The sequence below is a fragment of the Mobula hypostoma genome, chromosome 2 (genome assembly GCF_963921235.1).
Source record: "Mobula hypostoma chromosome 2, sMobHyp1.1, whole genome shotgun sequence".
Classification (NCBI taxonomy): Eukaryota; Metazoa; Chordata; class Chondrichthyes; order Myliobatiformes; family Myliobatidae; genus Mobula; species Mobula hypostoma.
Genome location: NC_086098.1, coordinates 222872415 through 222898179, shown reverse-complemented (window position 1 = coordinate 222898179; position 25765 = coordinate 222872415). Strand labels below are relative to the sequence as shown.

At 41.5% G+C, this 25765-nt stretch overlaps 1 protein-coding gene across 1 annotated transcript in view; it reads left to right on the top strand.

Moving 5' to 3' along the window:
• LOC134336900 (synaptonemal complex protein 2-like) overlaps positions 1–25765 on the top strand; it is a 293594-nt gene that overhangs the window by 188567 nt on the left and 79262 nt on the right. Inside the window, exons 21-24 of the mRNA XM_063031521.1 lie at positions 1326–1358; positions 5431–5604; positions 13088–13223; positions 19322–19569. Of these exons, the coding sequence (XP_062887591.1) occupies positions 1326–1358; positions 5431–5604; positions 13088–13223; positions 19322–19569 (591 nt within the window). The remainder of the gene's footprint in view (positions 1–1325; positions 1359–5430; positions 5605–13087; positions 13224–19321; positions 19570–25765) is intronic.

Sequence of the window (25765 nt, the reverse complement as noted above, 5' to 3'; positions counted from 1 at the left end):
TATGGAAAAACTTCAATCGGATATAGGCAGGTTAAGTGAGTGGCAAGGACATGACTTTATCAAGTTAGAAAGAAAAAAATATAAAGATAGTTGAAAGGCAATTGTTTGCATTCAATAGGACCTGAAGGTCCTTGTATACAAATCACCGTAAGTTAATGTGCAGGTAAAACAAGTAATGAGGAAAGCAAGTGATAAGTTGGCTCCTTGCCTGGAGAAGGATGTATTTGATGATTGGAGCATAACAAAGGTCTTGAGATTGACTCCTGGGGTGGTAGATTTGAATGAGAAGAGGCTAATTGGATTTTGTCTATGCTTTCACAAGGTGAAGGGTGATCTCAATGAAATGCACAAAATTCTTATGTGACATGGCAGAGTAGATGCTGAATTTCTGATTTCCCTGGATTTGGATTCTAATTACAATAGTTACAATCCCAAAATAAGGATTCTGTTATTCAGGTGTGAAGAGAAGAAATATATTCACCCAGTAGATGGTGAATTCCTGCCAAGAGGTTAGGCTCTGTTTTAGCCTGTGTTTAAGATGGAGATCAAAATTTTCTATTTGTAATTGCAAAGATCAAAGAAATATGAGAATAGTGCAGGAAAGTACACTGAAGGGTACTTGTTTTACCTGCACATTAACTTATGGTGACTGACATATATGGTCCTCCAAGTCCCTTTGAACAAAAACAATTGCCTTTCTATTTTTTTCTATCAAAGTCAATAATGTCATGATCTTGGTGAATGATGGAGCAAGGATGAATGGTCCACTCTCACTTTTGTTTCTTATGTTCTGAGTTAATCAAATGTATGTCGCAGGCTATAATCAAATTTGGCTCAGTGACAGAAAGTAAGATACTGTCACCATTTTTAATGACTGAGTTCTCTTAAGATTCAGCCCTGGATCTATTATCTTTGAGGTATATGCAAATGATTTTAACCTGAACAGAGGAGCATCTACTGAAGAGAAAATAATTGTACCAGAATGCCAGAGTGGTTGTAAGTGTAAAAGAAAGTTTTGAAGATATCAATGCAGTGGTCAGATGGGTAAAAAAAAATAGTAAATAGAAGTCAATCCAGACAAGTATGGCATAATCTATTTGGGAAGGGAAAAGAATGCAAAGGAATAAATAGTAACTTTTGGTTTTCAGAAATGTTGGGAGAAAATTATAGAACTATGCAAATACCATTTTGCCTATGGTGAGAATATCATGTACAATTCTTGTCACCAGAATACAAGAAAGTTATGTTAGTGCTAAAGACATCATAAAGACTGGAGAATTTTAGTTATGATGAGAGTTTGATTGAGTTGAGTTTCTTTTATTTAGAATAAAGGTGGTCTGAGGGAAGAAAACAATAAGGTAAGAAGTTACAAGAACAGTAAGGAAAATGTTAATGGATCTAGTGCTTTCCTGGTGTATATAACAAATAAACACTTGGCCTTCCAGCCGGGTATCGATATAGATTATAACCGACATTTCAATGACAAACTCTGCCATCTGAAGAAGAACATGGCAGAATTTATCATTGAAACATTGGTGATAACGATACTCCTGGCTGAATGCCCCAGAAGAATTTATTCGTAATAAGGAAAATAGTTTCATTTGCAATATGTGGAAGTTTTGGAACTCACTCCTGAAAGGACAGTGGAAGCAAAAGGCATAACATGTAAATGATACCTGTACGAGCACATAGATTACTATAAACTATTGCAGCCCAAGAGATGGAAAGTGAAATTGGCCAACATGACTTGAAAATTCATGATGAAAATTTCGAAGATCCCATGGATTTAAGTTAGAGAGGTAGAAAATATTTGGGGATGCCAACATCACCTTTTCACAAAAGCAGCAGCAAGCCCTGGATATCACTATCCTGTGCATTAAAAAGGAAAAAGAGCTGGAGATGTTTCTAAGTAAGTTAGCCAGCAATTTTACAATTGTGCCATTTAGATAAATAGCTGAGCCAATATCAGTAAGACTAAACAAAATCAAGGCTACGGTTAATAAATGTAAATTAATATTCACAGTAGGAAGTTCAGTAATTCTTTTCAATTTAAATATGACGAGTGTATGAATAATCTTTTCTTTCACATCTAAAATTGCTCCAGCTGCAGTGCCAACTTTAAAAAACGGTATGCATTGCATAGTGGTGTCGAAATAGATGTTGCTCTTAATTTTTTAATGTATCCGCCACATTTCATAGAAATATAATCAGATTTTCATAAGATGTTGACATCAGCTAACAGGAAAGGTCACTATGCCTTTCTACACACGGAACGACACTTTTGTTTCCTCTGATCAGGTGTAGTTAACATGGATTTTTTATGTATTGCACGATTCCACCATGTGTAGGACCATTGACTACACATCATATATTTTCTTGAAGTAAATGAGATCCACACTCAATCATAATTCCTTCTTTTAGAAGTAGTTCTCTATGCCAACTACTTTTAAAATCACCATGGTAGGTCCTAATTGCAAAGTATCTCAATATATCCCATAGAATCATGGTTCAGAACTCTAGTCCCAAACTCCTGCACAATAGGTATGTAACAAGAGCAGTGCTTTACAAAGAATATATTATCGTATGTTTGAGTCTTGCCTACATTAAGTACGTCTGGAGGAATCCTGTAGTGAAATATATTAAGACATGCAGTCACACATCTTAAGCTAACAACTATGCTAGTAAGGGGAGACATCCTTTTCAATCACCTACCAGTCAGGAAGCTGCACAGCAGAGAGAAAAAGATCTAAGAGGAGGAAGAAGAACTAAAAAAGTAAGTGGTAAAGAGGAGGGAACAGGAACAGCAAGCAATTAGAAAACTAAAAAGTAGGGTGACCTTAATATAAGAGGATTTGAGAACACAAGCAAAGACATATTACTGCATTCATAATGGATTATGGCAAAACCACAGCTGACAGTGTCCTGACGAAGGGTCTCGGCCCGAAATGTCGACTGTACCTCTTCCTATGGATGCTGCCTGGCCTGCTGCATTCACCGGCATTTTTTGTGTATGTTGCTTGAATTTCCAGCATCTGCAGATTTCCTCGTGTTTTTGCTGACAGTGTACAGTTCTGGTTTCTCTACTTGTGATAGATAGGACCCTGGTCAGACCCCATTTGGAGTACTGTGCTCAATTCTGGTCACCACACTACAGGAAGGATGTGGAAACCATAGAAAGGGTGCAGAGGAGATTTACAAGGATGTTGCCTGAATTGAGGCGTATGCCTTATGAGAATAGGTCAGGTGAACTTGGCCTTTTCTCCTTGGAGCAACGGAGGATGAGAGGTGACCTGACAGAGGTATATAAGATGATGAGAGGCTTTGTTCGTGTGGATAGTCAGAGGCTATCACGAGAGGGCACAGTTTTAAGGTGCTTGGAAATATGTACAGAGGAGATGTCAGGGGTAAGTTTTTTATGCAGTGAGTGGTGGGTGCGTGGAATGGGCTGCCGGCGATGGTGGGGGAGGCAGATACAATATGGTCTTTTAAGAATTTCCTGGATAGGTACATGGAGCTTAGAAAAATAGAGGGCTATGGGTAACCCTAGGTAATTTCTAAAGTAAGTACATGTTTGGCGCAGCATTGTGGGCCGAAGAGCCTGTATTGTGCCTGCTACGTTCACCAGCAACTTTTATGTGTGTTGCTGTATTGTGCTGTAGTTTTTCTATGTTTCTATAAGTGTGTTGAAGGCTTACTAGAATCAATTCATTCCATTTGGAAAAAATAAGCAGACTGGGCCTCACCGCTAGGATTTGGAAGCATGAAAACATGCAAAATTCTGATGGGATTTGACAAGGTGCTTTGCTGGTTTTGAAATACAGAAGCTGAGGTGACAATTCTTAAAATAAGGGACTGGCAATTCAGATCATATCTCCTAAGTTACCAATAATAAAACATCCCTTGACTTTTCACAAGCTCATCCATCATAATTGTCCTTTTTCTCACACAAGTTAGTCATGGGAGCTTGCGCACTCCAGCTTACATTTATATATTCAACAAAGAAATACCATTTATAAACAAACAACACTTCTGTGTACTCCCTTATTTCATGTCTTTAAGGTGCCTTGCCACCTCCACTGCTTCAACAGGCTGTTTCATAGTATTTGTGCTGGAAATTAATGAGCTGGAAGTTGGAGGCCAGGCTGTAACACATCTGCTAAAAGGCACTGACAGTAATATGGATGTGAGCCCAACCATTTTCATCTACTTTCTCAGTTACTGTTTATTGGAAATAGGACATTCACTGATTGTACAATATTCAATTCCATTCAGTCTTCATATAACAGGGAGTAAGTTGTGCCTGGGTGTAACAAGACCTAGACAATACTTGACTATAAATTGTTACATGGTGAGTAAAATTTGTGATATATCAATGCAAGGCAGTGACTTTCTCTAACAATCAAGCATGTTTTTTTTTCCCTGGATGGTGTCAGGAACATTGAATGTTTTTCGGGTTACACTCTCCCAGGCTCTGACAAGAGAGGCTAACGGCCTACCTTTGATATTCAATGGTATTCTCATTACCAAATGTACTAGCAGCATTTTGGAGTTACTGGTGACCAGAAACTTTGATCAACAAGTCGCTTATAGATAGTGAAAATCATAATATTTAAAGCAAAATCAGAAACATGATGTCATATTTTCCAATCACCTGGGGAAATGTAACCAAAACAATATTCAGTGTTGCCAGTAACCACAGTAAGTGCATGCATAATGAACTTGGTTGATCACCACTTAAGAATGTGTGAGAACTGTTTGCCTTTTCAAGTTCGAGTTTAATTGTGTATAGCTAAATGAAACACCATTCTTCGGGACGAGGTACAGAACACATTGCATACAGTCACACATAGCACATATAGTTACAATAGCACTAAATAATATTAGCACAAGTGCCTGAGTGGCATGGCCTGAAAATTGGCAGTGGTTTGAATGTGGTCCTGGAGCCACGTTTTCTGCAAGAGCAAGCACGCTGCAGTTCCTCAATTCGTGCTAGGTCAGCTGCAGACAAAGGGAATCCAGATTGTCTTCCAAAAAATGAACAGTGTGGAGCAGTACAGATGAGAGAGCTGGCCTTCATTGATAATTATATTGATCATACCAGTCAAAACCAGAGAAATAGGATCATGGCACTGTGAAAGGGAGCACTGCACAAAGGCTTAACAATAGAATCCTGCTGGACTTTGCTTGAGCTTTAGGAAATGGGAAAGAATTTACTTCTCTAAAGAGTTTGGAATGCCTGATTGGGTGTGGTCTTTCATTGATTCTATTGTGTTTCTCGTATTTATTGTGATTGCCCACAGGAAAAAGAATTTCAGGGTTGTATATGGAGACCTGAATGTACTTTGATAAATTTACTTTAAACTTTGAATGCTGGGATTTGTTATCTTTTTAAGAGAAAAACTGAAAATGCTGTTTTGTTTATTTTAACAGAAACCCACTGAAAAGATCAATTTAAAAGAAGTCCCAGCTGAAAAGAAACAAAGAAATTGTCCACAAAGGGCAGCTGCTATGCAAAGGTGTTACAAAGAAGTTTCAGAATCTGCATCTGATAGCTACGGAGAATCCCTGAGTCCGTCCCATTATAAAGAAAGGGATTTAATCATGGTGAAAAAAACATATATTTTATCAAACTATAGAATAATGGGCCCAAAATTTTATTAATGATAACTTGCTGCATTGATAGGGATTTGACTTAAAAGACAGAGTGGTGCTAAATTCTTTTTTCCAGAAATGGTATTCCCAAGGGATCAGTGCTGTGATCACACTGTTTAGATGTGATACTGGCATAGACATGCATGTGCAGGATAAAATTCCAAGTTTGCAGATGGCATGGAACTAGGAAATATGGTAAGAATGAAGAGAATAGTTAAACATGTATAACCTGGCACATACAAGATGAGATGTAACATACAGATGCAAGGTAATACACTTTGATAGAAAGAATAAGAGGCCGTATTCATATTCTTATACTTACTTTTTTTAGCTCATTCTTGCTTTCTGAATTTATCCCGTTTTTCAGACCTACCATTAACTTTTACCACCTCATCTGTTTTCTTCTTCAAATTAATACCTTCCTTAACTTCCTTGGTGAATTATAATTAGTTCATTTTCTTCCCTCTCCTTGGAAACTTTCTTTTGCATTCTAATATATTTTGTTGGAAGTCATGAAATTTTAACTGTCTGCTGCTACGTGTTTATTGTTTTATCTATTTACCAATCTGCTTTAGTTAACTCTGACTTCATCCCTTGTAATTCCACGTATTTAATTTTATTACAGCTGTTTCAGACCAGAATTTGGTTACTCAATTAAATGTTAAATTCTATCTTGCTGTGATCACTTAGTCATTGTTCACACTGAAATCATTTATTAAACCTATCTTAACATACATTACCAGTTCAAAGTAGTCCGCTCCCTTCTACAAGAAGGTCAGTTGTTTTATCTAGATCTGCATTGACAAGTGAGCACAGAGCTCCCGGATACTTCTGATATCATCGTGCACGCACTATTACCAATTTCTATGGTATGATTATTGCAGAGGTTGAGCAACATTTGCAGTTAGACTTGACACTGAGAAGTCAGCTCCTTAAAGAGAATGTTTTGCAATCATCTCTCCAGTTCTGTCTTAGAGGACAAAGATGAAAGCCATGATGGAGGAGCATACATGCAAAGGCAACTATGGATGCATATAGGAATGCTTGGTGCGTTGTCCAGTCTGCTCGAGAAGCTTTGAGGGATTTCAAGAAGCTTTGAGGAATCGATCTCTAATCCTTTCTTGAATTCTCCAGAGTCAGGAGCAAACTTTCTTTTCTCATGGAATAGTAGTCACCCGATGGGCAGCTGGTATTGATGTGGTGCAGCAGTTGATGGAGCAGATTCTTGCTTCCAAATGAGGCATAGAAGCTAGCCATAATATGTTAGTCAGCCCAAAAGCTATTCCAATCAGAGTTCTGCTTGCTGTTACCTAACAACCACATGCTGCTTATCAGGAATAGTGAGGTGCTAAGTAATCACACACTTCCACTCTCATGGACTTATGAAGGTGCAAATCTAGAAACATTCACTGGAGCTGTGCAGTTTGATCAAATTACATTGAATTTCTTGTCGTAGAAGAGTGCCATTCACAATGTGAAATTAGACATGTTGTCTTGGCTCAGGATGTCAGAAGCTGCTTTCCCATCATTGAATTACAAGCAAAACTTTTATCTTTGCACCACAATCAGCTATCCCAGTTGTCTGCACTGAGCCCAAGGTGTGTCAAGATCCTGCAAAGTCTTCCTGATCTGGCGTTGTTTGGAGTTTTCAGTAGCTTTTTGCAATCATTGTCAGTGAAAGAGAGCTGCATGGCTCTAGTCATAAAGGGATCAGAAAGGGACACTGCTTAGAATTAGGCTGGTTAGCTAGGACGGAAAATACCACTTCGGGTGACAGATTTATACTGAATGATTGGCATGTTACATTTGCCTTTAACTTTCAAGATTTTTACATTGTTTTCTCAAAATTATTCTAGCTTATAAATTTAAATGAAACATGCTTATGGTGTGTTTGGGAGGGTTTAGAAAATTGAAACACAGTTTGCTTACCTATTGTTTGTAAAATATTTTAAGCACGTAAGTGCTATTACAAAGAAGATATGGCAGTGCTTCTACTTCCTTAGAAATTTGTGAAGGTTTGGCATGTCACCTAAACATTGACAAATTTCTGTAGATACACAGTGGAGAGTATACTGACTGGTTGCATCATGGCTTGGTAAGGAAACACCAATAGATTTGTTAAAGACAAAGTAGATCTAACTTGGTAGTTTGCTTATGAAACAATACAGAAAGGTGAGAAAGGCAATATAGTTGTGATACCACTAAGTTTCCAAAAGTACAGAGAATACAAGTTGCTATTCCCCTCTTTATTCCAAATCTGAAGATCATGAAATAAAAGTGTGGATTGAAGTGTAGCAAATATTCACGTGCCTTAACAGAATAGATGTGGAATTGACCCTTGGCTGAGGTGTCAAGAATCAGTTTCAAAATAAGGAGTCACACATTTAGAATGGAGAAGAGGAGAAATGTATTCACCCAGAAAAGTGAATTTGTGTGATTTCCGTATACCAGAAGCCTTTGGAAATACAGCAGATGAGTATATTCTAGGCAGAGATCAATAGATGTTTGGAAATTAAGAAATATAAATGATTACTGTTGGAAAGTGAAGCTCAGGTAGATTAGCCATAATTTTATTGACCTCAGAACAGGTGCAAAGAGCCCAGTAGTTTATTCTTTCTATTTTTTTTTGTTTTCAATTTTGACATGAAATAATATGTGTTGTTAGGTGCATACAGATGCCTAAAGTTTTCAGAAATGACTGCAAACCACTAATCTCTGCCTTTAACACAAGCATGCTAGACTGGTTCTACATATCTGCTTTGAAAGAGACTTATCAACTGATTGCTCAGTTGCAACCCTGTTTCTGATTTAGAATCATAGAATACTACAGCACAGAAACAGGCCTTTTGGTTCATGTAGTTCATAATAAGCCACTAATCTTCCTGTCCCTTCGACCTGCACCCAGATTATAGTCCTCCGTACCCTTCCCAACCAAGTACCTATTCAAATTTCTCATAAATGTTGAACTCGACCCCACATCCACCACTTGTGCTGGCAGCTGATCCCTCTGGGTGAAGACGCTCCCCTCATATTTCTCTTAAACTTTTCACCTTTCTCCCTTAACCCATGACCTCTAGTTGTAGCCTCACCCACCCTTAGTGGTAAAAGCCTACTTGCATTTACCCTGTCTTCACTGCTCATAATTTTGTATGCCACTATCAAATCTCTCCCTAGACTTCAATGTTCCAAGGAATAAAGTCCTAACCTATTTACCCTTTCCCTATAACTCAGGTCCTCAAGTCCCGCCAACATCCTTGTAAATTTTTTTTGTACTCTTTTAAATCTTATTTGTATCTTTCCTGAGGGTAGGTGACCAAAACTGGACACAATATTCCAAAAATTAGGCCTCAACGATTTATAAAATTTCAATATAACATATGAACTCCTGTACTCACTACATTAATTTATGAAGATCAATGTACCAATGCTTTCTTTACGATGATGTGACGCCACTTTCAAGGAATTATGGATCTGTATTCCCAGATCTTTCTGTTCTACCACATTCCTCAGTGCCCTATTGCACTCCTTGTAAGACCTTACGTGGCTGGTCCTCCCAAAGTGCAACACCTCACACTTGTCTACCTTAAATTCCATCTGTCATTTTTCAGTCCATTTTTCCAGCTTGTCCAAATCCCACTGCAAGCTTTGACAGTCTTGGTGTCATTTGCAAATTTGCTGATCTAATTTACCACATTATCATCCAGATTGTTGGTATAGATAATAAACAAGAACAAACCCAGCACCGATCCCTGTAGTGCTCCGCTAGTCACAGGCCTCCAGTCAGAGAAGTGACCATCTATTACCACCTCTGGCTTCTGCAAAGCCAATGTCTAATTCAATTTACTATTTCATCTTGAATGGCAAGCAACAGAACCTTCTTGACCAACTCATATGTGGGACTTGTCAAAGGCCCTGCTAAAGTCCATGTAGGCAATATCCATTCCCTTGCCTTCATTGGTAACTTCTTAGAAAAATTCTATAAGAATCGTTAGGCACAACTTACCACGCACAAAATCATTTTGACTATCCCTAATCAGTACCTGTCTATCCAAATACTTATATACCTGATCTCATAGAATACTTTCCAATAACTTTCCCACTACTGATGTCAGGTTCACTGGGCTATAATTGTCTAGCTTATTCTTAGAGCCTTTCTTAAACAACAGAACAACATTAACTACCCTCTAATCCTACAACATCTCACAAGTGGCTAAGGATGTTTGAAATGTCTCTGCAACTACTACTACTACGTCGACTCAGGCCTAGGGGGCTGGCGTCAGCACGATGACGGACTCTCCACTTCTCCCTCTCCCTCATCAGTGTGTTCAGTTCATCTCCATTAGCCGCGCCACTGTCTTCAAGGAGCACGTTGACCATAGTCTTGGGAGGGTGCCCAGGGTTCATCCTCCTGTGCTTGGGCTCCCATATGATGACTAGGCTGGCAGGTAGCTCAGGTGGCGTAGACAGTGCCCTGCTAGTTACAGTTCTTCTCGCCTCGATTTTAGTGGTGAGCATTGGTAGGTTGTTATAGAGCTCGACGTTCATCATGTGCTGTTGCCAACTCACGTCAAGAGCCATCCAGAGCATTCATGTATAGCAACCATCCAGAGACTTTCGCATCATCTTGGTGAGTGTCCACGTCTCGCATCTGTACGTGAGAATGGACTCTATGACTGCTATGAAAATCCTCATTTTAAGCGCTCTGGTCAGGTTCGACTTCCAGATTTCCTCCATGTCTCTGCAAGGGCCCCTATAAATTCTGCAATAGTCTCCCACAGGGCCCGAGGGAACACCTTGTCAGCCTTGGGAATATTTCCACCCTAATTTGCCTCAATACAGTAAATTCCTCCTCAACTGTAATCTGTATAGGGTCCATGAGCTCGCTTCTTCATTGCCACTCATCTATTTACTTGGTGTCCATCTCCCGATTAAATCCAGATGCATTAAAGGTCTCCCTCTGTCTCTCTTGGCCTCGTGCATAAATTAGCACTTTGATCTTCCAGAGGACTAATTTCTCCCTTGCTATCCTTTTGTTCTTAATATACATGTAGAAGATCTACTGTAGGAGCTCGAAGTTTTCAGGCGACTCAGAGTCGAACTGTGGTCGGGCATGGCAGGGAGAGTTTTCTTCCTTCTCCCGTCTGCGTGAGATGTGGGACTTTCGAGAGACTTTTTTTTTACTGTGCCCATGGCCTGTTCTGCATCAAGTTATGGTATTGTTGCACTATTGTAACTATATGTTATAATTATGTGGTTTTTGTTAGTTTTTCAGTCTTGGTCTGTCCTGTGTTTCTGTGATATAACACCGGAGGAATATTGTATCATTTCTTAATGCATGCATTACTAAATGACAATAAAAAGAGGACTGCCTGTCCTCCTAATCTAATCTTTGGATTCTCCTTCATCTTGTCTGCTAGATCAACCTCGTCTTCTTTTAGCCCTCTTGATTTTGCTCTTAAGTGTTCTCTTGCATTTCTTTTATTCCTCCAGTATCTCATTCGTTCCTACCTGCCTGTACTTGCTGTGCACCTTCTTTTTCTTATCAGGGCCTCAATATCTCTCGAAAAGCAGATTCCTAAACCTGTTATCTTTGCCTTTTATTCTGACATGAACATACAAACTCTATAGTCTCAGAATTTCATTTTTGAAGGCCTCCCACTTATCAAGTGCACCTTTGACAAAAAACAACTTGTTCCAGTCCACGCTTGCTAGATCCTTTCTGATACTATCAAAATTGTTCTTTCTCCAATTTAGAATCTTAACCCAAGGACATGACCTATCCTTTTCCATAATTACTTTTAAATGAATGAAATTTATCTGCAGGTTTCCTGAAATTGTTGCCATTTATAGGGATACACTAAAGCCCTTGGGGGAAAAGCAAATTCTCACAACTATGTCTTTACCTGTGATGTAAAAGGGTTTCTTCAAAATTCTTTTGCAAAAGGTTTATTCTCAGCATTTAGGACATTTCCTGAATCTGATCAAATGAGTTGTTAATGAAGTCACCAGTCTTCACAGAATCATTTGGAAATATGCCCAGGACTTCCTGGATGGAAATGCATAAATATGTAAGGGCTTATCAGCCAGGCCTTGTTTGCAATGATCAGTATTTTGTCAGGTTCATTGTGAAAAGAATGCATGGGTTTGTGTTTCTGTCAGGCTTCTTGTCATACCAGCTAGAGATGTTTGTCAATTGCAAAGGCTTCCAATCCATTCCAATTATGAATTACAAGAGAGGCTTCAACTGAAGCATCCTTGACTCCAAAATTTTGAAGTATTTTGAAGCCCTAGAGAGGATGATGTAGTTGTCAGTTATCGGGGATGACAGAATTTGTTACTTAACCATTACCCTTAGAACAATTTTATCAGAATTTCATCTCATTTTGCAGTATTTATTATTTATCTATTTGTGTGTGTGCGTGTGTGCGCGCTGCAAAATGAGAGGGAAAAATAATAGTGAGGTAGTGTACATGGATTCATTGGCCATTCAGAAATCTGATGATAGAGGGGAAGAAGCTGTTTCTAAAACACTGAGTCTTCATGCTGCTATACCTCCTCCTTAATGGTAGCAATGATAAGAGGGCATGTCTGGGGTGCTGGGGTTCTTGATGAAGTATGCCACCTTTTTGAGACATTACCTTTTGAAGATGTCCTTGATGCTGAGAAGGCTAGTGCCCATGATGGAGCTGGCTGAGTCTGCAACTTTCTGCAACTTTTTCTCATCCTGTGTAAAGACCCCTCCATACCAGACCACGATGCAACCAGTTAAAATGCTCTCCCTCTGAAGAAATTTGATAGTCTTTGGTGACATATCAAATCTCCTCAAACTCTTAATGAAATATAGCTGCTCTTAAGCCTTCTTTGTAATTGTATCAAATTATTGGGCCCAGGATAGATCTTCAGTGATGTTAATGACGAGGAGCTTGAAAATACTCACCCTTTCCACTGGTGATCCCTCACTGTATCACTCCTGTGCTCAAAATTATTTGCTACTTAAATATATAAGTAAGGAAAAAACTTTCTTTTTGTATAAATTTAAATTATTTACCTAAGACTTGTGAGTGAGATGAAGTGAAGAAACATATTTATAAAGATACCCCATGACATCTGTAGCACACCTGAAGTGGTTGGCAAAGCAGTTACAATATCTTTAGTATGGGAATGTATGAATAATTCAGAAGAAGCAAATTGAAGCATGGTCAAAAAAGGCAATGGGAGCAGGTCAAACTGGCTAGATCTTCAAAGAAATACAGACCTCTTCAGACACAATACTTCCTGAGCTCTAACATTTAATATTTTTTGCAATTGCTTGACTGTGCAAAACTTTAAAGGATCAGTGATTCTAGGGGCTGGGAATTTTGTGTATTCTTTGAATGAACTACAAATTACAGAAAAGGTAATAGTCTCATTTGGATTTCATTGTTATTTGTTTTAGCAAGTGCCTGCTAAGAAGATTTGTACAAATGCCAAGGAGAAAGCAATCATGTCAGCTGATTATGAGCAACAGAGTGAAACATCAGAAGCTTCAACAGTAGTATCATATGAAAATACATCAGCTGAGAAGATCAGATGTAAGAGTTTTACTCAATTTTGTATAGAGAATGGGCACGTAGATCTGAAAAAGTCACCTAGTCATCCACACAAAGGTTAGAGTGTGTGCAGAAGATTAACTTAATACTTTTAAAATATTCTATGAAATTATGTTGGTGACGGGTTAATTTATCTTTGGTTTTGAAGAATGTTATAATCTGCTCCCTTCAATCAATATGCAGCTCTAAGCACCCCATTCTAGCCCTTAAAATCCTCCATTCTCTCACTAACGCACTCATTCCTGTACTAGCCCTTATTACTCTGATTATCCTATTCCTCCCTCGTTCTCTAATCTCAGATATATTCCTGACTTCATACATCACTTTTTCTCCCATTCTGTCAAACTTCCTGTTTTGTACGTAATCTGCCTCTGAACTGATATTCAAAGAGCTCTTCAATCTTCCTTTTCAGAATGCCTCCATTCAGTTCACTAAGGTGTTTTTGAACTTTTAGATGCCTAGCATGGTAATTCTTTATCCCAATCCCATATTAATCTATCAGTTTTTGACCTTTGTTCCAATGAAGCAAAGCCTTATGTAAGTTTGAAGAACAGCATGTCATCTTTTGGATTAGACACTTTACAGCCATCAGACTTCACCAATGAATTCACCAATTTCAAATAACTAGCCTGTCCAGATTGTATGCTAGGTTATCGTAACCAGAAAGATTAACTATTTCTTTTCCCACAGATGTCATTGACTTGTTCTGCACTTCCAGCAGATTTCCATTATCAACCATTTTTTGTTTTTCATTTATATAGAAATCCACTCATTTTAAATTTACTACCCTGGTTCTGATATTTAAAGTAGCCATGACTGGAAATTACAATGCATCCTGAAATGTCTGCTGGAAAGTTATTAGAAGCAGTAATTGGAGGGACATAAACCATGTTTTCATGGACCCACTACAGGAAAATCCATTTGGCCCTATGCATGAGACCTATTAGGACCTAAATAGGAATGTGAGAGTGGAGTTATGAGGAATCGGGCTTTATGAGCACAATTCTTAAGTGAGAGGAAGAAATGTACCACTGATGAGACCCTTAGTGTCATTGTTGTATCAAGGAGACCGGTGGATGGGGGCTGTGGGAATCATTGAGCACTGGTAGGTGGATGATGGGATAATACTAGCAATTTTGTGGGAGGGGATTTGAAGGAACAGAAACCTAAAAATTGGATAGTGGGTGGTGTTATGCTATGATTCAGCATTAAAAAGGTGATGTTACATTTCATACAGGAGTGGGCTAGATCTTGCCTAAATAGTTACCCAGCAGTCTCCCTGGTATGGCAGAGTAGAAATTATCCTAGGAATGCTGATACACAAGTGCTGCTATGACCAAAAGACCAAATATTTCTTAAAATCCTCTAAAAAGAGCCATACTTGGAAATGACATCATTCCATGTATTTCTGACAAAGTAATCATATTGGATCACAGGGTTACTCATAACAGAGTACCTACCTGCTGTGTACATACATCTATTGATGCTTCTGGACACATCTTCAGTGATGTTCGTAGAATCATCGGGTGTTTCAGGTCTTTCAACATCATACAACCTCCTCCAGGTGACCCAGCCGGGGCTGATCAGACCCCAGCTTGTGTCCAGATGGCTAGCTACTTATGACTCCATGGCTCCCCTCTTTTGAGCCACAGCCATCTTGAGGCCCTCTCTGCCGCATCGGTGGTACTGCGGATGGCTCTCCTCTTCCTCTCTCCCTCGATGCCCAAAATGCTGAAGGCCCTAACTAAAGAACGGGCTATGAATCCCCTACAACCAACCTCCACTGAGAGACACCTCGCTCTCCATCCAGCCTGCTGACAGTTGCTGACCAGTCCTGCGTACTTGGAGAGCTTCCTTTCAAAGGCCTCCTCCAAGCTATCTTCCCATGGGACTGTCAGCTCCAGCAGCACCACTTGCTTAGTAGACTCAGACACTAGGACAATGTCTGGTCGCAGGGTGGTGGCTGCGATATGGTTGGGAAACTTCAGCTGCCCTTCGAGATCCACCAACAGCTGCCAGTCCCTTGCAGAGGTCAGAATGCCTGCAGATGTTCTTTTGGCAGGTATTGGCTGCTCCCCAGCTCTGACAAAGGCAATGGTCTGCTTGGAGGGTCGGGACCGCTTCGCCCACTCAATGCCTGCACTGATGGCTTCAGCGATGGTCTTCAGGACCTGATCATGCCTCCACCTGTACCATCCCTCACCAAGTGCCCTTGCACGACCACTGAGGATGTGCTCCAGAGTTCCTCGCTTGGAGCACAGTGGGCACGTAGACGACTCTGCCTTGCCCCATATGTGCAGGTTTGATGGGCTTGGAAGCACATCGAGCACTGCCTGGATGAGAAATTGGATGTGGTGTGGTTCGACTTTCCAAAGATCAGCCCAGGTCACTTTCCTCTCAACTGCAATCTCCCATCTTGTCCAAGCTCCCTGTTGCTTCATTCCCACCGCCTTGCAGGCTCTCATCTCCTCCACTACTGCTCTCACCTCCTCCTGAACTAGATGACGCCTTTCCTTCCCTCTGGTGTCCATTTGGGGAGTTGGAAAGGATCCTAGCCCAGCTCGGCCTTGTGTGACCACTCCCACCAGCCTCCTGTGACGCAGCCTCGCCTCTGCCTCCTGAACAGCTTCCTCTGCCCTCCACTTTCTGCCAATACTTACTTGGATCCCTGCTCTAGCCACCTTCGGGTCACTTGAGTCCCTATACTGTAGCACTTCTCTGGCTCTTGTTACCTTGAATTCTTCCTCCAAGGATTTGAAGGGCAGTTGCAGTTTGTTGTGGTGTCCATAGAGTGCGATGCTGCTCAGGCTCTTTGGCAGCCCCAGCCATCTCCTGAGGTGGTTGCTAACCCTCCTCTCTAAGGTTTCAACTGTCGAGATTGGAACTGCATAGACGAGGAGGGGCCACAGGATTCTGGGAAGAATGCCATGCTGATACACCCAGGCTTTAAACTTCCCAGATAGGCCAGACTTGTCCACAGATTTCAGCCAGCCATCCAACTCGGTGCAGGTTGCCTGAATGGATGTTGTGTCCCTTAAAGAGCTGTCAAAAACTTTGCCTAAGCTCTTTACTGGCTTTTCTGTGATGGTTGGGATGACTGTGCCTGCGATGCTGAACCAGAACTTGTTCTCCACCTTCCCTTTCCTCAGCACCATCGATCTTGATTTGGCAGGTTTGAAATGCATCTGGGCCCACTCCACCAGCTTTTCGAGCCCTTGCGGAATCCTCCGGCAGCCTGGGACTGATTCTGTGGTGAATGTGAGGTCATCCATGAATGCACTGATAGGTGGTTGCTGTTGAGCGGAATTCATTCTGGGCCCTCTGCACTCTGGTTCAGCAGACTTAGTGAGCATGTTCATGGCTAGGGAGAACAGTGTCACTGAGATAGTGCACCCTGTGATGATGCTGATCTCCACCTTGTGCCAGGTCGATGTAATTGCTCCTGAGAGACCCTCATCCTGAAGTTGCTGTAATAATCAGCGATAAGGTCTCTGATTCTGCTGGGGACGTGATATTTGGTCAGTGTGAGCTGCACCAGCTTGTGCGGAATGGAGCCATATGCAATTGCCAGGTCGAGCCACAACACTGACAGGTTGCCCTTGTTCTCTCTGGCCTCCCTGATGAGCTGTGTCACCACACCAATGTGCTCCAGACAGCCCGGCATCCCTGAAATGCCACCCTTCTGGACTGATGTATCAATATAGGTGTTTTTTGCTAGGTATGTGCACAACCGGTTGGAAACTGCACTGAAGAAGATCTTCGCCTCGACACACAGTAGGGAGATGATGCGAAACTGATCTATCTGGGTGGCATTTTCCTCCTTCGGGATCCACACCCCTTCAGCCACTCTCCACTGTTCTGGGATCATCCCCCTTCTCCAGAAGATTCTCAGGATCTTCCACAGACGCAGCAGGAGTTTGGGGCAGTTCTTGTACACTTTGTACGAGGTGTTGTTTGGTCCTGGAGCCGAGCTTGCCCTTGCTTTGCGGACGACCTCTCTGACTTCCTTTAGTTGCAGCTCTTGACACGTCGAACTGCACATCCGGTTCAGGTGGGTCTATTAGGGTGTCGCACTCTCCCAACTCCTGCTCTCTTTCAGGATCATTATATATCTTCTTCAGATGTTGGTCTATGTCTTCCTGCGAACAGGCCAGTTTCCCACTGCGCTTCTCCCCCAGCAACTCCTTGGTGAACTTGAAGGGGTTGGTGATAAAGGCAGCACGTTTTCAAGCTCTTTCACAACGCCGCCTCCGATGCCACTCTGCCCAGCGGAGGACCCTGATCTTCTTTCGTAGTATGCACATCAGCTGGCCAAGCCAATACGCTCCTCTTCTCCTGCCTCCTTGTATTGGGACTTCAGCGCTTTTATCTCCTGCCTGATGTTGTGGATCCTCAATGCTCTTTGGTTCTTCGAGTAAGATGTTTTGGAGCCTTCCTTCTCCTCCTCGAACCGTTCAGCTGCGATACTGACAATAATTGTTGTCATGGCTTGCAGCTTCCTATCAACCCCTCCCTTCGCCGTTGCCTCCAGAATTTGGTTAACATCTTCATCAAACTGCTTCCACAGTGAAGTCATGTTAGCTGCAGGCCATTTGATCCGCCTCCTGTTAGACTTCATGTTCGAGGGATTAGTTTGCAACACTTGGAGGTTCCGGGCACTATGGGGTGACTCCGGGCCTGGCCCCTCCTTCGTCTCACCAGGTTGGACACCTGCATGTTATGCTGCTCCTGCTCCCACCAAACACTTCATCCTCGCTTGGTGGATCTTCAAGCCGCGATCGTTCTTGCAAATTTTGCCACATGCACACTGCTTCCTCATCGTCGTTTGTTCATTGCCTGGGTCTGATGTCGTTGTGTCCATCCGACTGGGGTGCTCATCCTCCCCCCCTCTCGGGCACCCCTGGGGGTATCTTTTCCTTAGATTCTTTGTGGCTTTTGTGGGGGTCCTCCTCTCAGAGGACGCAGATTGGGTTGCCAGCCCGTTCTGCCCTGGTTGCCGTCTCTCTGGGCTGTCACTGACTCTCCAGTCGTCACCACTCTTTTCGTGGTTGTCACCCAGTCTTTCCTGGTTGTCACTGATTAACTCAGGGTGTAAGCTGTGTACATATATCTATTGATGCTTCTGGACACATCTTCAGTGATGTTCCTGGAATCATCGGGTGTTTCGGCTCTTTCAACATCATACAACCTCCTCCAGGTGACCCAGCCGGGGCTGATCAGACCCCAGCTTGTGTCCAGATGGCTAGCTACTTATGACTCCATGGCTCCCCTCTTTTGAGCCACAGCCATCTTGAGGCCCTCTCTGCCGCATCAGTGGTACTGCGGATGGCTCTCCTCTTCCTCTCTCCCTCGATGCCCAAAATGCTGAAGGCCCTAACTAAAGAACGGGCTATGAATCCCCTACAACCAACCTCAAACAACCTGAAAATGCTTCACTCTTGGTAAACGTGATATTCATGTGCATTAAACTAAAAGAAGAGTAATTCTATTAAATTCCCAGGTACTAGCGGCTGTCCATTTTAAGTATTGATGCCTCATTGAAGATCATCCATGATCTGCAGTATCAGCTTACAGTAGGAATGGTCAGTTACATTTTATGGAGAATGGAATATGAGGTTTTAGTCAATTAATGACGTGCTAATTTTTCAAAGATCTCAGGAATAGGCATCAATCTATCACCAAGGGTTAAACATATATATGATCATACTGCATGCCACATAGAGTTAGAACTTGTGTATTCAATCTCTTAATTAATGTGATTCAGTATTAAAGGTAAGTTCTTCAGTTTAGGCTGCTCTGTAACAATGACCCAAATGTCATTCTCAGCTGTCATAAGACAGAACTAGTTTCTGTCCACAAGAAAATCTCAAAACTCATTTACCTTTGCAGTATCACAATGCTCCTTCATCTTACTTGGTATATAAATGTAAAAATTGTCCATGAATATCAATACAACTGCTTTTAGTTGTCTCATTGTTACCATCTTTTTACAAGTAGCCTATATTCAATCTTTCCTTTTCATTTTGCACAATTATGAAACAAATGACTTTATATTTTTGTTTGAATATCTGATATTACAGATGAAAAGACATGTGAGTCACTGGTTTTAACAAGATCTTCCTCTCTAGTGGAATCTCTGCCATCCATTCGCACTGATTCATCACCAGAACCATTACAATCTCCTCATCTTTCAATAGTAGTCAAAAATCCCTGCAAATTTTCAAGGAATGTTCTGAAAGCAGCAACCCCACTGTCATCACCAGACTTTTCAGCTGCAAAGTCAACCTTCACCTCTGGTTTTTCAGCCATCATAAGCCCAATCTCTCTGGTAAGAAAAGATTTTATTTTTGATGTTGCTGATTTCAGTAAGAGATATATAATACATATCCTAATGTTCTCAAGGGACAAAAGTATGATTCACTAAGAGGAATAGATGTTAATTGTGAAACTGCAGTTTAATAGAAGTAGAAGGAGTATTGTCTTACTTGAGCAAAACATCTAAATAGTAACAGGATATTCTAGCCTCTCAGAATCAGAGCTTATGAAATTGTTTTCTGAGATACAATTAGTATAATGACCTGATGGAGGCACTGAAACTAAAGTTTCTAGTGGCACAAAGAGAGGAAAGTAAGTTCTTAAGAGAATGGAAGGAGACAACACTCAGTGACCACTTTATTAGTACATACTAAGTCAGTACACCTTGTTAAATCTAGTATAGAATCGGCCAAACATGCAGCAGCAACTCAGTGCATAAAAGCATGTAGACATGGTCAAGAAGTCCAGTTGTTGTTCAGACCAAACATCAGAATGGGGAAGAAATGTGATCTAAGTGACGTTGACTGTGGAATGATTGTTGCTGCCAATTGGTGTGGTTTAAGTATCTCAAAAACTGCTGATCTCCTGGGATTTTCACTGTCTAGAATACAAAGAAAGTATGCAAAAAAAAAATCCACTGAGTAGTTTTTAACAACGCAAACATGAGGAATTCTGCAGATGCTGGAAATTCAAGCAACACACATCAAAGTTGCTGGTGAACGCAGCAGGCCAGGCAGCATCTCTAGGAAGAGGTACAGTCGACGTTTCAGGCCGAGACCCTTCGTCAGGACTAACTGAAGAAAGAGCTAGTAAGAGATTTAAAAGTGGGAGGGAGAGGGGGAGATCCAAAATGATAGGAGAAGACAGGAGGGGGAGGGATGGAGCCAAGAGCTGGACAGGTGATTGGCAAAAGGGATATGAGAGGATCATGGGACAGGAGGCCCAGGGAGAAGGAAAAGGGGGAGGGGGGAAAACCCAGAGGATGGGCAAGGGGTATAGTCCCAGTGGCCACACATTTTAATTCCACATCCCATTTCCATTCTGATATGTCTATCCACGGCCTCCTCTACTGTAAAGATGAAGCCACACTCAGGTTGGAAGAACAACACCTTGTATTCCATCTGGGTAGCCTCCAACCTGATGGTATGAACATTGACTTCTCTAACTTCCGCTAATGCCCCACCTCCCCCTCGTACCCCATCCGTTATTTATATACACACATTCTTTCTCTCTCTCTCTCCTTTTTCTCCCTCTGTCCCTCTGACTATACCCCTTGCCCATCCTCTGGTTTCCCCCCCACCTTCCTTCTCCCTGGCCCTCCTGTCCCATGATCCTCTCATACTCCTTTTGCCAATCACCTGTCCAGCTCTTGGCTCCATCCCTCCCCCTCCTGTCCTCTCCTATCATTTTGGATCTCCCCCTCCCCCTCTCACTTTTAAATCTCTTACTAGCTCTTTCTTCAGTTAGTCCTGACGAAGGGTCTCGGCCTGAAACGTCGACTGTACCTCTTCCTAGAGATGCTGCCTGGCCTGCTGCGTTCACCAGCAACTTTGATGTGTGTTGCTCCACTGAGTAGTTCTGTGGGCGAAATGCCTTGTTAATGAGAGAGGTCGGAAGAGAATTGGCAAACTGATTCAAGCTGACACGAAGGCAACAGTGACTCAAATAACAAGGCATTACAACATTGGTGTGCAGAAACACATTTCTGAAGATAACACGTTGAACTTGAAGTAGATGGGCTACAGCAGCAGAAGATCACACCAGATTCCACTCCTGTACCTAATAATGTGGCCACTAAGTGTAGATCGACAATGTGTGTGGGCGTAGATCTAATGAATGAAGTACAATGTGGAAAAAGATGGAGCTATCCACTTTGACAGAAAAAAGGAATATTATTTTCACAAGAATGCAGAGGGATCTACAGTACAAGGAAAACACTGAACAAGAATGGTGTTCATGGAAGACCATGGAGGAAACCACTACTTTCACAAAAAAACACATTTGCTGCACATCACAAGTTTGCAAAAAAAAACACCTGGATGTTCTACAACACTCAAGGACAATATTCTGTGGACAGATGAGACAAAAGTGAACATTTTGGCAGAAATACACCTTGTTATATTTGGAGGAAAAAGGGCACTGCACTCTGTGATGGAATCTTAAGTTTTATTCATTATGGACTGTGCCTTTAAGAACCATGCCTGTAAGAGAGAGAGAGAGAGAGACGTACAGCACAAGTAGCTTGATGCAGACAGAGAGAGGGGGAGGAGCTACATGATGAACAGCTGGTGTTCAGCACACCGGTATTTAAACAAGCGTAACTGTCCCTTTTGCAGAACACACAGACGCCACTGAACTTTTAAGTGCCCACAAGGGTGGGCTGAGGATCAATTAAGAGAAATCAATCCGTGATTATCAGTGCATGTAAGGGCAACCCTGTGGAATCTACCAATGTGTCTAACCCTTGCCTGGGTTGGTAGATTATCACTTGAAGAGGCGCTCTTCAGTTGGTCAAGTTTGACTAATTTAGAAGATTTGGAGGACATTGAGGAAGATTGACGACACCTGTTTACTTGGATTACAAATCACTCTCTCTCACTTCAATCCCGTGGACTGAACTGATTTCCCTTACCACACCATTGTAAGACTGTACACTTACCACCCTTGCTCTGAAGAAGCTTGGGGATTTATCTATACACCTATAAATGCATAACTCCATTAACTCTTGATTTACCTGGTTTAAGTTACTATCTGACGTAGTTACTAATAAAGTAGTGTTTTGTTAACAGCAAAACCAGGCTCCAGGTGTGTTCTATTGCTGCTGATACTTTTACAGGGTTGCGTGTACGTGACAACACGAACACCAAAACTTCATCCCACTGTGAAGTATGGTGGAAGGAGCATCTTGGTTTGGTGTTGTTTTGCTGCCTCAGGGCCTGGACAACTTACAATCATTGAGGGAACAAGGAACTCAAAATTGTATCAAGACATTTTACAGAAGAATGTCAGGGGAGCAGTCTGTCACCTGAAATTTAATAGAAGCTGGATAATGCAACAAGACAATGACCCGAAAGACAAGAGTAAATCAACAACAGAATGGTTTAAAAAGAAAACAAATTGTGTTTTGGAATGGCCGAGTTATAGTCCTGGTCTTAATCTGATAGAAATGTTGTGGAAGGATCTGAAGCAAGCAGTTTATGCAAGGAAGCCCAGCAACATTCCTGAGTTTTGTCAGGAGGAATGGCCTAAAATTCCTCCAAGCCAATGTACAGCAGTTCCCAGAAATGTTTGGTTGAAGTTATTACTGTACAAGGGGATCATACCAGTTACTGAAAGCAAAAGTTCACATACTTTTTTCAACAAATACATGTAATATTGGATCATTTTTCTCAATAAATAAATGAAGAAGTATAATGTTTTGTGTTATTTATTTAATTGGGTTCTCTTTATCTAGTTTTTGGATTTGTGTAAAGATCTGATCACATTTTAGATCATTCTTATGCAGAAATAAAGAAAATTCTACAGGGTTCACAGATTTTCTAGCATCACTGTAGGTGCTCTAGTAAAGAAAAGTAAAAAGTTAGTGTCTTAGGTACAGTACAATGATTAAGAAAGTAGAAGTAAATCACAAGACGTATTAAGCCCTTTTAACCCACTTTATCCATACTGACAGTGATGCCTATCTACACTAAACATATTTGCTTGCATTAGGCCTGTATTCCTCCAGGCATTTGATATAGAAGTACCCGTCTAAATGCCTTTTAAGCATTATAATTGTAATTGCCCCTAGCAAATGCTTTCATCACTATCCTTACCACCTGTATTGCCACTTTCAACTAGCTGTAACTTGAACTCCCAGGCCTCCATCATTTACTGCATTTCAAACAGAATTTTACTTTCCAAACTGCATTACCTCCCACTTGTCTAGATTTAATTCAATCTTCCATTGTTCCGCCCGATTTTCCAGATAATCTATGTCCTACTGTATTTTAGAAAAACTTCCTCCTTATCCACAATACCACACATTTTCTTGTGACTTACAGATGGACTGATTATACTAGCATGTTCATCGAAGTCTCTGGTAAATATAATTGACCATCTCAGAGCTAGGGTGCGTATCAGAAGGACATTAGGATACCGCGTATCCTCTGATTCACAGAATCCTTCCGTACTAGACACGGCGATTCAGATTAACAGGTTCACTATACACCATCAGGATAGAACTGTCATGTCTCTGTAAAGCAGAGGTAGAGGAGTCTGCCTAATAATCAGCTCCTCGTGGTGCATAAATGTGCCAGTGATGTCCCAATTCTGCTCATTGGACGAATATCTCATAATGAAATGTCAGCCATTTTACCTGCCACAGGAGATTTGGGCAATCATTTTGGTGGCAGTGTACATTCCACCACAATATCAAACAGGCTCTAGGTGATCACTCTGATGCTTTCACCATCATTTTGAGCTATTTTAACCAAGCCACCTTGAAAAAGTCACTAAATAATTATCATTAGCAAATCACTTGCAGTACCAGAGGAAACAACACACTTGGACCACTGTTGCACTACCATCAAGAACGCTTACCGTGCTATTCACACCCACACTTTGAAAAATCTGATCATCTGGCTGTACTTCTACTCCCTGAGTATTGACAGAGATTGAAGACTGCAGCACTAGTAGTGAGGACCAAGAAGGTGTGGACAAGGAAAGCACAGGAGCACTTAGAAGACTGCTTTGAATCGGTGAACTGGACTGTATTCAGGGATTCATCTTCGAATCTGGATGAGTATACCACAGTTGTTACTGACTTCATTAAAACCTGTGTATGTGTGTGTGTGCCTGCAAAAACTTGCTGTACATTTTCAAACCAGAAGCCATGGATGAATCGGGAGGGTCGTTGTGTGCTGAGGGCTGGATCTGTGGCATTTAAATCTGGTGACCCAGATCTGTACAAGAAAACCAGGTATAATTCGCCAAGGGCTATTTGAAGAGTGAAGAAATAATTTTGAATGAGGTTGGAGGCAACATTGGATGCATGTCAACTCTTGCAGGGTTTGCAAGCCATTACTTCCTACAAAGTGGAACCGAATAGCATGAATGGTAGCGATGCTTCACTACTAGATGAACTCAATGCCTGTTATGCCCACTTTGAAAGGGAGAATTAGAGCTGTGAAGATCCCTGCTGCACCCGGTAATCCTGTGACGTCCGTCTCAAAGGACAATGTCAGGCTGTCTTTCAGGAGGGTGAACCCTCGCAAGACGGCAGGCCCGAATGGAGTATGTGGTAAGGCTCTGAAAACTTGTGCCAACTAATCAGTGGGTGTATTCAAGGATATTTTCAACTTCTCACTGCTATTGCTGGAATTTTCCACCTACTTCAAAAAAGCAACTATTATACCAATGCCCAAGAGGAGTAGTGTGAGCTACCTCAATGACTATCGCCCTGTAGCACTCACATCTACGGTGATGAAACGCTTTGAGATGTTGGTCATGGCTAGAATCAACTCATGCCTCAGCAAGGACCTAGACACACTGTAATTTACCTATCGCTACAATAGGTCTACAGCAGATGCAATCTCAATGGCCTTCGATCACCTGTTCAATGCAAACACCTATGTCAGAATACTGTTTGTTGACTATAGCTCAGCGTTTAACATCATTGTTCCCACAGTCCTGATTGATAAGCTACAGAACCTGAGCCTCTGTACCTCCTCCTGCAACTGGATCTTCAACTTCCTAACCAGAAGACCACACTCTATGCGGATTGGTGATAATATCTCCTCCTCGCTGACAGTCAACACTAGAGCACCTCAGGGATGTGTGCTTAGCCCACTGCTCTACACTATACCTATGACTGTGTGACTAGGCACTGCTCAAATGCCATCTATAAATTTGCGAATGATACAACCATTGTTGGCAGAATCTCAGATGGATACAAGAGGCCATACAGGAGTGAGATATATCAGTTAGTTGAGTGGTGTCACATCAAAAATATTGCACTGAATGTCAGTAAGACCAAGCAACTAATTGTGGTCTTCAGGAAGGGTAAGACGAGGGAACATGAGCCAATCTTCATAGAGGGATGAGAAGTGAAGAGAGTGAGCAGTTTCAAGTTCCTGGATGTCAAGATCTCTGAGGATCTAACCTGGTCCCAACATATTGATGCAGTGTAAAGAAGGCAAGACAGCAGCTATATTTCGTTAGCAGTTTGA